At 36.0% G+C, this 14988-nt stretch overlaps 1 protein-coding gene and 1 long non-coding RNA gene across 3 annotated transcripts; one reads left to right on the top strand and one right to left on the bottom strand.

Moving 5' to 3' along the window:
* Positions 1 to 7114: 7114 nt before the first annotated feature.
* Positions 7115 to 7941, bottom strand: LOC126612096 (uncharacterized). The gene is made up of 2 exons (XR_007618960.1): positions 7516 to 7941; positions 7115 to 7374 (listed from the first exon to the last, which is right to left on the bottom strand). It is a non-coding gene; the product is annotated as an uncharacterized LOC126612096 (long non-coding RNA).
* Positions 7942 to 8890: 949 nt separating this feature from the next.
* On the top strand, positions 8891 to 11575 carry LOC126612095 (uncharacterized). Of its 2 annotated transcripts, XR_007618959.1 has the most exons (4): positions 8891 to 9104; positions 9331 to 9478; positions 9584 to 9769; positions 10783 to 11575. XR_007618959.1 is itself a non-coding variant. In XM_050280407.1 (3 exons), the coding sequence occupies exons 1-3, from the start codon at positions 9019 to 9021 to the stop codon at positions 9695 to 9697; spliced, it is 348 nt and encodes a 115-aa protein (XP_050136364.1). In that variant the 5' UTR covers positions 8891 to 9018; the 3' UTR covers positions 9698 to 9838. The 2 variants fall into 2 exon arrangements, 1 of the variants encoding a protein (XP_050136364.1); XM_050280407.1 differs by lacking the exon at positions 10783 to 11575 and having other exon boundaries at positions 9584 to 9838.
* The last annotated feature ends 3413 nt before the right edge of the window (positions 11576 to 14988 follow it).

Genomic DNA, 14988 nt, shown 5'->3' with positions numbered 1-14988 from the left:
TTCTAGATCCTAATCTATGGAGCAGCTTATACCTTTGTGCTATCTTACCTTTCACGAGGTCTATTCCTTTGGTCTTCACAAAGTAGCAGCTCCTCCTAAGCTCTTCACCTTGTGGCACCGAAATCAAATCAACTTATGCAAATGATGTTACGATGAAGTTGATGCAAATCAGGATTCGATGTCTAGTCAGTTTCACCAGTCAAACACTTGAAAGATGAAACTAACGTGAATCCAAAAAGAGGTTTGCTCAAAGATTTGAAACTAGAAATGCTTGACCTAAAACAAAGATCAAAATCACAAAAACAATGCTATCCTAATATGCAATGATCTGGGTATTTAGTGTATGAGTGTGATTTTGTGGCTAGGGTTTTCGAGTGAGAACAAAGAGGTAGCACAAGCTGAAAACAACTCTTTTGGAAAATAAAAATCTCCTAGCCAAGTGAAAATGAAACCCTAGATTAAGCATTTATAGATGGCTTGTTTCAAACAGGAAGAGGGGATGAAATATCATGCATCATGTGCAAAATCAATTTGGAAAGATCTAGGGTTGAAAAACCATTTTTGGGAAAAAGCTGTTAGTTTGCCCATGTGGGTTGTCTTAAAGTGTGTGCCCAGCTCGCGTGAAAGCAGCGAGAAGTTTTGATGAGACAGAACCACTAGATAGAATGTACTGGAAATAATGGCATGAGATGAATATGAATGACAAACCTTTGATGAGAGAAGTTAATCTCTTGAAATGATATTCTCAGTAGCATGATCCCAAAAGTAGCATTTAAACCCTAAATCTAACTAGAGCATGTGTGGCACAATTTACAACATTTGACAAGGAAAGCCAAACAATAAAACTAGACTTCACAATTTCCCCTTACGTTTTAAGAAAAAGCACACAAAGTTACACTAAATTTTAAGTCCTCATCCACACAAGGCATCGAAAAAAACTTAATTGAACCAACGTCTCAATCAACACACAATATTTTGGTTAGGAAGTCAGATTCACACGCAACCTCACTCAATTACTAACACTTTATGTTGGCTGCCTCCAACAGTGGCACACCTATTATCTCTTTCACTCGAGCCACTCCTGGCATTAAGTTCGAAGGCAGCACTCGAGCCAAATACATGTTGAACCTGTGCCAGGACTTCGTCCTGTCCTAGCACCAACATAGTTTTTAGGCATCACCAAAGTGACAATGTGATATTTGTGTATGCCTAAAGTTTCCAAATGCATTCTCAAGCTGACGTGAATATGCCATTGTGAGTTATTTTTCTAGGCCCAAATCTTTACAAAAAGCATTGAATTCAACTGAGGTATATTCACCTCCCCTACATTTCTTATCTTCTTAATTGATGCCCATTTTGTAGTTCCACCATTGCTTTAAATTTCATAAAAATATTGAAGACTTCTGACTTGAATCTCATAAAATATACCTACACATCCTTGAGTAGTAATCTATGAAAGTCGAGAAATATTTGTTCCCATCGATGGCTACAATCTTCATTGGACCACAAACATCAGTGTGAATCAATTCTAGTGGCTTTCTAGCTTTACAAGCCTTTCCTGTCTCAAATGTGTCCCTGTGTTGATTCCCAAGTGCACAACCTTCACAACTCTCATCCATATCTTCTATTTGGAGTAGACCTTGTACCATTTAATGTATCTACAAGTTTTTAAATTCTGCATATTCAAATGGCCAAATCTTTTGTGTCATAACCTTTCTGAATCAACTACGCTTGCTTTCTTGTCATTTCTAATAGACATTTTAATTGTACTGGAATTTTTTTTCTTCATTTCAACCTTGGTAACCAAGTTTGACAATTTGATCTATCATCATATATTTCAACAACTTTGCCACTAAATAACAAAAAGTATCTATATATGCTCCATCATTTGTCTAACACTGAGAAGTTTTTCATCTAATCCAAGTACCAACATGACTTCCTTAATGTCTCTTCTACCCTTCTTAGGTTCAATAATAAAGGTCCCTCTGCCAACTGTTTTCACAAGATCTTAATTTCCCATTTTTACTTTCCCAATGTATGAAGTGTTAATATCAGTGAGGAAGGCCTCATGTGCGAATATATTGATTACTACACCCACTGTCTATGTACCAAACTTACCATTTGTTTCACAACAGTAGCACTAAATGCACAAAACACATTTGTCTCTTCCTCCGCTTGATTTGCACAGTTCACTTGTTGAGTGACATTTGATCTGCAATCATTCTGAACATGACCAAACTTGTTGCATTTATTACATTTTGATTAGCACAGTTTACACTGAGAGTGTTAGTTTCTTTGGTTTTCTCTATCACACTTACTATAGAATCATAAGCCTTAGTCTGGCTAATCAAATGTTTCTGCACTGTTCTTTCATTTGGCAAGTCTTCTCCATAAGTTTTCATTTGATTTACAACATCAAACAGTCTAGAGAAATAATCTTTAAGTGGTTCATCTTCTCTCAAGCGTGTATATTCAAAATCACGTCTAAGAGGTTGGAGTTTCACTTTTCTTACCTTCTTATCTCTTATGTATTCTTGTTACAGGACATCCCAAGCTGACTTAGATGTATCTCATTTGCTATTCTGATAAAGATTGACTTTGAGACAGGGCCGGTCCAGAGATTTTTGAGGCCCGGGACGACGTAAAAAAAAGTGCCCTAACTTTATGTAAGAAAATTATTTATTTTCACACATAAGATATCGAAAAAATTATACTTAGAAAAACACTTCAAACTCAATAATTTAGAAACACAGAAAGACTAATTTATTTTGTATTGAGAGAGGGAAACAAAAAAACTTCGGGCTTACAAGTAGATAGATGATGAGTTTTGTTTTCCATTTGAACTTTGAATGTGTTTTTGAATAAATCGTGAGGTGTTTTTTTTTCTTATTTACTAACCTTGTCAATATGGGACTAAAAAATAATGATATTTTCGAGTCTTTAATTGATATGTATTATTAATGAATGGGCACTAAATTAAACATTTTGATGACACGTCATATAATTTGCAAATTTGGTCTACGTATTATTCTTTGTTGAAGATTAGACTTGAATTAAAACGAATATTTAAAAATAACAACCCACATAGCTACTAGATAGTAACTAAAAATAAATTGCCAACCAAACAAAAATTTGTAAAAATTGAAAAGAATAAACATGCACATAGCATTTCGAACTTAGGACCTCTTGTTAATTTTAAACAACAAAAATCATTGTTTCTAATTAAACTTCTTGATCCTTTAACCAAATTTTCTAAATTTATACTCTTATAAAAAGAAATTTGTAAAAAAAAGGAAAGTAAATAAGCACACATGGTGTTTTGAACCCAAGACCCTCCTTATTATTTTCAAATGACAAACCACAACTTCTAGTTAAATTTTTGTGTGTTTGAATCAAATTTTATAAATTTATACTCTTATAAAAATATATATAAATATATCGCCCTAATAATTTTGGTGCCCCTAATTTTTTTGGGCCCTGGACGGTCGTCCCTCCTGCACTGGGCCTGGGCCGGCCCTGCTTTGAGACTATTCCTTGTGTTATTCCCAAGGCACGAGCATATTCATCATGTTCTTCTTCAAGGCAACCTTTTGTGCCATAGAGAGATCCTATTAAATAACATCATCTTCCATTTCTGGCAACTCATATCCCTCCTCAACCATATTCCAAATGTCATAGGACTAGAAAATGGTTTGTCATTCTAATTCTCCATTAGCCATAGTTTTCTCCATCAAACACTGGAGCTTTGAGCTCACCGTCACTCAATCCTTTTATCTTGGATTTGAACTGACACTTAGGGTTTCAAGCTCTGCTTGAAAATTCCCAAAGATGGTGATGAGTGCACATAATTTTAAAGAGGTCTCGGCTATCAAAGTCTGCTTAACACAACAGCTCTTAGCAGCATATATATCTATCATTAAGGTAGGGTTTTAGGAAAGCACAATCAGCCCTTATTTCCATTGGACCTAGCTGACAAAATGCTTACCAACTCAGTCTGTATAGAACTAATCATAGCCCTTCATTGGAGCTTTTAATCTAAACTTTACACTTGTCAAATACTATCACTTGACTGAAACCAGCCGTTACAATTTAAAAAATAGTCGTTGGCTTTCTTTGGGGATGCTACTGCTTTAACTTCCATGAATTAGTTCCAGAAATCAGCTTAAGATCCAACAGTTAATTGATAAATCCCTGAAATAACGAGCAACATCTACTCATAAACTACTAATTGTTACAAATGAAAATAGGATGTTAAGGCATACTTACAAAGCGTGTATCATGGTGAGATTGGATATATAAGGAGCTATTTCCCCTGTTAATCTTGTTGAGGACATTCTTGAAAGGTTTTATAATTTTCAATGACAAAGTTTAGTTAATTGTAAAGTTATGGCGAGGGGCAGATTATAAGATATAGCCGAGTGACCAGTGGTCTGTGCTAGTTGATAATTTGTATACTACAATTCTGATCCTGCAAAACCTAATCTTACTAGTGAATGTCATAAATTATGTTTTCGTGAAGAGATACAAGGATATTATTCTTGGCTGTGGATCATTTTCATGATTGCTACAATTTAGACCTTCCCATGATCAGTAAATTTGACGGGCGCATGGATCTCTTTGCCATTTTTTTATTATTTTATTTTCAGGAGCAAGTCTCTTTCACCCCCCATTTTCTCTAATTTTTTGAATATTTCCATGGAAATATCCACCGTATCGAAGAAATTTTAAACATTGGATACAATGAAAACATAATTCAGAACGACCACATCTATAAGGTTACATTGACAGTTTGCAAGTCTTGTTACGTATATCAACCACCGTTTAACCATGCACGTGGAAAACATAAAATTTGTTGTCGCTTATTTTATGGACACATATGACCCTTAATGGCCTCTAACCTTTTTCTTAATTTTGTTTTTCACTAAGGCTGGACCTAGGTTGTGGTCATACTCGCTAAATTTTGAGGCACAACATACATGCATCATAACTAGTGAACACTCTCGCTTCTCATATTAAGTGATTGCCTTGCACACCATATGAAAATAATGGGAAAGTTTTTTCAAATTTCACAAATTTCTGCAATTAAACCCTTGAAACATAAATTGGAACATACTCGGTATTCTAGCACTTCAAAAATAAAGTTGTTTTCCACAACTCATAGCCCCAACATGAAACACAAACCCTAATTGAACTTCTAAGTATTAATTCATCTTACAAACAACCCATATATTACCTAAATCATTGATATATGAACTTGGAATTAAACACGTTACCTTACTATGTTTGTCAAAGCTTTAGTTGCCGGAAAAAAATGGAACTTTCCAGCCAAAATAGAAAATATGGCACAAACATCCTATCTTTAAGGATGAAACAAATTGTTGTGTTTGATTATGGAATAATAACACACATAGCTCACATATCTGAGCTCGATGTCACTCTTCTTACCTCTCTCTCGACATCCCTGTGTTCAAAATCAAAGCTCTGATCTCAACCCAAAACCTAAATCTCACTCTTCTCACCTCTCTCTTGACTTCCCTCTCTTCAAAATCAAAGCTCACACATCTAAGCTAAACCCAAAAGCATATAGCTCTCTTGCTCAACATCCCTAACTTCAAAATCAGAAAAATGACACAATGAGCTGTGAGTTTTACAATTTATGTGTGGGTATTTTCATCATTTCACTTTGTGCATGAAGTGTGCATAACCGATTTGTCCTATTTTGATCCCAAGAACAAAAAAATGGCCCGTTCATGTCATTCCCCTTATTTTTGTGTGTGTAAGTTCTGTTTTGTATCTTCTCATATTTACTTCCCGTGTTTGGTTTGCAATCTTAGATAAGCAAATTGTTGCGTAAGGCAATTTTATGGAATAAGGAATGAAGAGTTTTTGGGTATAAAGTTATGTAATTGGTATCCTTGTAGATTTGGGATACTTGTTTCCTAATTTGTAGGAGATTGTATAAGTCTATATATTCCTCTATGTGAGAAAATAATATTAGAATAATATTCATCCAAAACCTAGAATTTTATCTTTGTGGATGACTACACCCTGAATGACATGGCTTTATACTATGAAACATAAAAGTGAGGTTGGGCAGATTTTTCACTAGTTCTACAGCATGGTTAAAAATCAATACTCTCTTCCCCTTAAGGTTCTCAGGTCGAATAATGGCGGGGAATATCTCAACACTGAACTCTCTCAATTTTTTCTAAAGCACGACATTCTTCATGAGACTACTTGCCCACAAACCCCACAACAAAATGGTGTAGCAGAGCCTAAAAATAGACATATTTTGGAAACTACTTGAGCACTCCTCATTGGTGCTCATGCTCCTCACTCCTATTGGGCGGATGCCGTTAGATACTCCGTTTATCTAATGAACTGAATGCCATCTCGAGTGCATAATTTTTGCACTCCTATGGAAGCTTTTGCTAATCATGTGACCTTACCATCTTCCCTTCATTTATCACCACGTATCTTTGGTTGTGTGGCTTATGTGCATCTTCACAAAAATCAGCGCAGTAAGTTGGACCCATGTGCAATTCGTTGTATTTTTTTTGGGATTTAATAATCAACAAAAAGGGTACCGGTATTATCACCCACCAACCAAGCATATGTACGTCACCATGGATATTACATTTTCCGAACATGAGATGTTTTTTCTCACTGAACACACCTACTATAATCTTCAGGGGGAGATAAGCACAAATGAAGATTATAGTTGGATTGATCTACCAACTGTACAAGTGGATGATACCTGCTGTGGTCCAACAGTGGTTCAAAATCATGAGCCCAGCAGCTGTGAGCCCAATATCTTGAGTACCCGTGAGCCTAACTTGAGGGGGAGTGTTGCGTGAGGCAATTTTAGGGAATAAGGAATGAAGAGTTTTTGGGTATAAAGTTATGTAATTGGTATCCTTGTAGATTTGGGATACTTGTTTCCTAATTTGTAGGAGATTGTATAAGTTTATATATTCCTCTATGTGAGAAGAATAATATCAGAACAATATTCGTCCAAAACCTAGAATTTTATCTCAAATAAGTTTGTAAAGGGATATACAGTCACCAAACCTTTATTGGTCCTCAATAAAATGTCAAATACTGGATCATGATCTGTTATAACATATAGTTTTATTCAAGATGGGACATATCGTTTCCAAGAAGGGGAAGCCCGTGTTCAGCTTTCTATATACAAATGATCATTATTTTTCCTTCACCGTGACATGAAGCCAGGTATATATATGTATAAATATTTGCTGTATCATGGTGACCCTTCCTGGGACTGAGTTTCAATTGGTGTAGCACAACAATCGCAACAAGAGCCTTGTGGTGCCGGTGCGCAGCATACACAAGCTGGACATATAGGAGTTGTATCTGAAAAGCAAACCAAGTACAGAATCAACATTTTATACACATATGCAAATGTGCTTATGTTGGTTATCTAAGTTCGAATCTCCATTTTCGTAAATACAAACAGGTGCAGAGATATGAAATAATATAGGTCATGTGAATTACCTAGAAAAACGAATCGAGCTGCCTCTGGGGTTGAAATCGGAGAGAGTACGATGGCAAAGATGAAGAGGGTCACCAAAGCAGACCTCATAGAGCCACCTGTCATTAGTACTATGTTATTAGAAAACAATAACAAACTTGTTGGGATGAGGTGTATTTGTAGGTTGGAGCGCGTTGTTTGAATAGGAAGGTTGATTTTTCTTCTCTAGTTTTTGGAATTAGACTTTGATGCAGCCCTTGTATGTTGACGTTCTAGAATTTGAATACTATTATATACCCCATTATTTAATTAATTAATTCCAGGATATTATTCGTGGATTATCAAACATAAGATTTGCAGATGATCCATAAATTGTCTAAGCTATAAAATCTATGAATACTGACAGGGTAGTTTATTACGGTTTGAATTTGAGCCACCTGTTAAAACATATGAACATGCATTACTAGTGTTGTTTGGCAAAAACATTTTCAACATATTATCACTCACTGTCAAGTCGTGGAGTGCATATCACTTCAATGGAATTGTCCCTAAACCCATAAAGTTGGTTTCCCTGCTGATGCTAAACCATAAAATTGGTTGATTGCTAGTGTTAACATTTTGATTAGCCAAACCCTATAGGACTTAGAATCTCTGGAGAGACTAGAAAATTAATCAGTTACCAACTCAATATAGAACTAATTAGTGTTTGGGCTCACTTCACAATATTTTCTCAGGATCAAAACCATATGTTTTAGATCTTCATTCAAAGATCACCATTACCATTCAAATCTATTAGAATATGATAAATTACTCCAGATTCTTATCCGTTATTAAAGGAATGTGATATCACTTGTAATTAATTTAAGATTCCTACCACATAAGGGTTTTCTCTAAACTCTATATATTGTAAACTTTGTACATAATTAATTTAAGGAGTCATATTTCTACAAAATCAGAAGTAATTTAGTCATTTGATTATTGTCATTAACATTTCTTGTGTTTTTTGCAACGCTGTGTTACAATTAGATATTGAAAATGTTCAGCAATGCTGAAGCGCAATAAGTTAATATCTTAATGTGGTTCTAATCACTCGTTTGACCTTGCTTCACTATGTAATCTTATGATATGAACCTCATACTTGCAAAAATTCATTTCAATCAGAAATTAATTAGCTCTTTAATTATTATTATTATTATGAGCATTTCATTGTTTATCGACAATTCTATCTTCGTCTATTTTTTGTTGAAGTACAGACTCCAAGCTCTTTACTTTCTTCAAAAATCATCAGAACCAATTTCAGATTTCCCAAAATGTAAATCTATTTTTGGGTGTTTGGTAGATTTTTTCAGTGGGTTTTCTGGGTTTCTTTTATTGTTTTTGAAATTACGGAGCATTTGATGAGTATGAAGGGATAGAAGTTGCTTTAATTAAACTAGGCCAAGCTCTACGATCTCCTGCAGTGCCCTGAAGATCTTGAGAGGCTCTACTAAATCCACCTCCTCAAAACATCGAAGCACATAAACATCATGAAGTTCTACACTTCCTCGGTTGATACTGCCAACAGAAACATCAATTTTGTCACTGACATGTTCGCCTTTGGGACCCTTAAGCAGTATGTATTTTGTGAGTTTTTTAATAAAATTTTTATGATTTTGTCACTGAAATGTTCACCTCGCTCACTGCGTTGATAATTGAATGACCCTTCCATACTATAATAATTGCTTCATAAATGATCATACTTGAATCTAATATGAGTGCCCCTATGCAAATTTTGTTGGTCTGTCAAGTAGATTGAATTAAGGGAAAACTATCTACTTAGAAGGCTAATATGTGTTTAGATTTCAATTCAATTTTATTGGAGTAGGGATACCAGAGTTCATGGCTCCTGAAGTATGTGAAGAGGGAAACGAAGAAGATGAAGAAGGAAGCAGTAAAACTCAGTTGGGTCCTCAATGCACTCTTAAAGAACAGATTGAGAAGGATATGGTGTTTTCTGCTCAAATATGGCAAAAAGTTGCTTCTTTTTACATCATTTAATTTTCTTTATGTCATTTTTATTTGCTGCACTGTTGGTTGACTTCGTCGTTTCAGGATGATGGAGACTTGGAGAGTTTGAGGGGGATGGAGCAGCTTCTTATGACTTTGAACCTTGACTTGTCAACAATTCCCTGTAAGGAAACAGAAATTCAGGGCTGCAAGAGTTGACCAAGAGAAAGGAACTCAATTACGCTAAGCCTGTATGCTTGTATTGACGAAGAGCGTACATGACCTCATCCGGTATGTAATACTTCCACCTACGAAGTACGGATACATCTATTAAAAAAAATCCCGATTTGGAAGCTGCGGGGATCCATCTATTAAAAGAATATAACATATAATTAATATACAAAATTGTACATATAGTATTAAGTTTTTTGTTTTTGTTTGAACGAATAATATTGTCTACACTAAAGGGTATGAGATAAGCTAACTCTCACAACGGGCTAGCAATAATGTGGTTCAAATTAGCCTTTAGAGAGAATCGAACTTAAGACCTGTCACTTACAAATGAAGAGGAATATCACTAGATCGTAGTACTAAGTGGCTTAACTTTAGGCTTAACAAGATTGACAAAACCCAAGACCAAATCTGGGTAAGAAAGAAAAAGTGAAAAACATCTCATTAAGTGGGCAGTTATTTCATATGGGCTAAAATAAATAGGCCTAAAACAAATTGGACTGGGGCTCCAACGGAAAAAAAATATGCAGGCTTGAAAGCACCCAACTCTCTGCAGGAGATGTGTAGTGTCATTGGGTTGGCTGCAAGCTAGAGCCTTCTCAAAGCCTATATTATTGAGCTGGAGAACCAAAAACTCAATTAGGCCCAATTTCAGTGGGCTGACTGTGGATCGGTCTGTACAATCCAGCGAGGTTGGTCATGTGCCACCCGTCGGAAAAACTGACAGAGTTGTAGGTAGCCAGAGAAAAGCTATTGACGGCACTCCGCGATGGTTGTAGATCGAGGCCGTTGTCGTGGAGTCTCGAAGGACAAGATGACAAGATATGCAATTCAGAGGGTCAGAGACGATGGGGGATCTACGGGGATAGTCGTATTGGGTGTGGACACCCATGATGCGTCGGAAAATAGGGGGTTTGGGGTAGACATCATCGAAATGACGTGCGTTCTACAATTTAGGCAGCGGTTTGGCTTGGCGCGAGTGCGAGCTAGGGTTTCAAAATCCTTTTTTTCTTTCTTTTCCTAGCCAATTTCTACTTATTAGAGTGTTTTAAGCTATTTTCGTGTGTTTTCAGGTTCAAATGACAAAGTTGGCAAGAAAGTGAGATTTGGAGCATTTTGAAGCAGTTTTGGGCCAAGAATGGATAGCACATGCATGGAGCAAGGTGGATAGACGTTTTTAAAGTTAAAGAGGCTAGGAATGTGCTACAAATTTGGAAGAATCAAATCAAGACTTGGAGGATAAGGAATCAGCTAAAGAGAAGGAACATTATCCAAACCAACCTTATCTTATCCAACATTATCCAAAACCTTATCCTATCTTATCCTAACCTTATCCTAATCTACCTAATTTCCAGCTGCAAGGAGGGCATCTAAATGACATTAGGATACCTACAAATCAGGTTTCGAGAAGCCAAGCCCTATCCCTAAAAGGGTGCCTCATCCGCCCCTTCTAGAAGCTATGTTTCCTACAGCAAGGACCAATCATTTTCCTCCTTGGAATCTGAATGAGAAGTGTCCTTTTTCCTTGTTGATTTGGAGTCCTGATTCCCCTCATTCTCAGCCTTTTGATGTGAAAATTATGTTGACACACAAATTAACCCTCTTTTTATCAATTGTAGCAAAGTATGTAAGTAGGGATCGTTCTAAACCGGGGATTAGGAGGGATTGCAAAATCACTTGAAAACTGACTCAAATACGTAAAAACAAGTTTAAAACACTAAACTAGACTCAAAGAATGCAAAAATAAACTTTAAAACACCAAAACAAACCAAAAGACTCAAAACAGCCCAAAAACACTCAAAACTGCCTTAAAACCACAATCTGGGCAGTTTTGAACACTAGACACAAACTTGGACGAAAATTGGTTTTAACTTGACCTAAGACACTTAAAAACACAAACTAAAGTGATTTCTAACTACTATGACTCAACTAAGTAAAGGGGGATTGATTTTGGACGAATTTAACTTTGAAAACAGAAACTTTGAAAATAAACTTTGACAAAAACGTTTTGATGAAAACTAAGATGGTGAAAGGCTAGTTAGAAGGTTCCTTCTCCACACATGAAACATATGCATACGACTCGATTTCCAATTACTCTTTCAATAAACCTTGAATGACAATGCCCCAAATTAACTAGATTGACCAATTAATTCTCAGATTTCCCTAGATTCATTGAATTGAATGGGTTACGCATTACAACCAAATTATTCTTATCAAGGACCCTAACTATGGAATACGCATGATAGAGACACATATCAAAGATCATTAAGTTCAATGGAAATCATAAGCATTGACGAGGCATTCATAACTATGGGATACGCATGTTACTCTTGCCTAGGATTTACTTAACACAATCGTGACTAGCGACTTTTACTACTTATGAATATAAGTTAATAACGATTAGGTGAAATTCCCTTATACTCTAGCATCAAATTCATGCATGCAAACTAAGTGTCGACCCTCAATCAACATACATAAACATGTTATCAATCAAATAGATAAGTAAACCACATTCACGATTCATGAAATCATAATTGGAAGAAATCAAGTCATATAAAACATATGATCATGGCTTTGAATTCCCCTCTAACTATAAAGAAATTAGTTCCTCATGTTCGCAAACAAACAAAGATAAATAAATTTAAACATTGAAACAAAGATAGAAAACACCTAGAAACGCTCCGACAATCCAACGTCTTGAATGGCATGCACGGCTCCAAGTTGTCTTCCTTCTTCTCCTTGCAAACTCACGGCACAATGAGGGATGATTGGTGAATGGTGTAGTGAAAATCTGGTAGAGGGTGGTGAGTGAAAGGGTGCGGCAATGGGTTGTATATATAGGCTGAAAATCCCATCTCCTAGGTAGCAAAGGACAAGGTTTTAAAGGCCTAAATTGCATAGGATAATAACATCCAATCCTATAAGGAAAACAAGTCAAAAACCCAAAAGGATTGGGAGATAAGGTGGAGCACAAAGAGTGTGAAATGATAAGGCTTCTAGAAACCAAAATCCTAAAGGAAATAGGGTAGAAAATTCGGCACAAAGTGTGGTTTCTAGAAGGATAACGCAAGGCAGATTTTTAGGCTTCTAGAAAGGTTCTTAGGTGTCATCTTGGTAGGATAAGATAAGGTCTTCTAGAAATCCTATTTTAAGCATCCTAATATAATTAGAAACCCTCCTAAGTGGCTGGAATGTGGATAGTTTAGGATAAGGATAAGATAGGATATGATAAGGTTTGATTGGATAAGATAAGCTAAGATAAGGTTATGGATGAGGTTTTGGATAATACTCCTTATCTTGAGCTGATTCTTTGGCTTTAATTCTTCTTCTTCATGTAGGAAACCTTGCATCTTCAATTCTTCAACTTTGAAACGCCTTCCTAGCTTCACCAATTCCTCAAATTCGTCCATCCATTGTGCTTCATGTGCATGAACTCCATTTTAGCCCAATTTTGCTCCAAAATGCTCCAAATTGCATCATTTTGCTCACTTTGTCTCTAAAACCTGAAAACACATGAAAATAGCTTAAAAGACTAACTTAACTAAGAAAACACAACATAAATGCATAAGAACTAACTAACTAAGGCGCATAAATATGCTCCTATCACCTTTGTCGTGCCTTCTCTTCTCCTTATAAATATATTGTGCCGCAGCAATCATACATCATCCATCTCTCACCACAATTCGCACCACACATCCATCATACACAGAAATCCTTTTAGTGCCGCAGCCTTGCAAGGAGAAAGAAGAGGAGACCCTTGGAGCCGTGCTCTGCCATTCAAGCTTGAATTGCTGGAACGTTCTTAGGTGTATTCTATCTTTTGTTTTCAATGTTTAATTTAAGTTATCTTTGTTTAAGTGGAAACATGAGGACTAAACTTGTTTTAGCTAGAGGAGAATTCAAAACCATGAACATATATTGCATATGAATTGATTACATCCAGTTATTATTTCATAAATCGTGAATGCAATTTGCTTAACTATTTAATTCAGAACTTATTCTTGTATGTTGATTGGGGATGCATACTTAGTTTGCATGCAGGGATTTGATGCTAAAATATAAGGGAGTTTCACCTAATAGTCATGAACTTATATTTATAAGTAGTGGAGGTCACTGGTCATGATCGCGTTAAGTAAAATTCCTGGCAGGAGTATTATGCTGTTCACAATTATGAATGTCTTATCAATGCTTATGACTTTCACAAAACTTAATGATCTTTGATATGTATCTCTGTCATACTGTTCGTGTACGGAACTTGATAAGAATAATTTGGTTGCGATGCTGAGTCCAATTCAATGAACTTAGGAAAATCTGAGGGTTAATTAATGTTGTCCACGGTTAATCTAGGGTGTTGTCATTCATGGTTTATAGGAAGAATAACTGGAAATCGATTCGTATGCATATGCGTCATGTGTGGAGATGAACTCTCCAGCTAGCCATTCACTCATTAAAACACCCAAGTTCGTCCAAAGTTGTTTAGAGTTTTTAAATCTGTTTGCTTTTACTTTAAATTCGTAAAAAACCACTCCCCCCTTTATATTTCGTGTCTTTTAGTTAGAATCTATCCAAACTGATTTCTGTTTAGTGTTTTGAGTCAACATAAGTTAGAATTCGTCCATACACATTGTTTTGAGTCTTTTTAGTTCAATTCTCATCCAAAGTCACCCTTAGTGTTAGTTTTGAGTCAATTTGTTTGTTTTGAGTCAGTTTTGAGTCATAAAAATCTAGTTTAGTGTTTTTAAGTCTAGTTAAGTGTAATTGAGTCTAATTTGAGTAGATTAGCATTCCCTCATAATCCCCAGCCTAGAACGATCCCTACTTATCCATACTACAATTGTCAAAAAAAGGGTTTAAGTTTGAGTGCTAGTTTATATCACATTAGGTTGATCATGTGAAGCCTCATTACTTGGCAGAAATCTAGAAGGGGAAGGCATTGGAGATTGATCATGTGAAGCCTCAATACTTGGCGAAACTCCAGAAGGAGGAGGCACCAAAGGTAGATCATTTAAAGCCTCAGTATTCGGTAGAAGTCTAGAGGGTGGAGGCAATGAATGCCGGTTTTCAGATTCTTGTAGCTGGTCGAGCTTTCTTTTCATGTTCGTAGGGTAATTATTTGCAAGTATGTACAACTTTCTATTCTCATGCTTAAGTCATCTAATCTCTTGTCTAAGACTTGCCACCTCAGCCATTAATGATTTAACTTGGTGAGTTCGAGTAAGTACACGTTGGCCCATGTTAAATAAAAAACTCACACACTTAAGACTGAGAGCCAAAGAGTC

The sequence above is a fragment of the Malus sylvestris genome, chromosome 17 (assembly GCF_916048215.2).
Source record: "Malus sylvestris chromosome 17, drMalSylv7.2, whole genome shotgun sequence".
NCBI lineage: Eukaryota > Viridiplantae > Streptophyta > Magnoliopsida > Rosales > Rosaceae > Malus > Malus sylvestris.
Note: the sequence above shows the minus strand (reverse complement) of the source record. Positions and strands in the feature narration are given on the sequence as shown.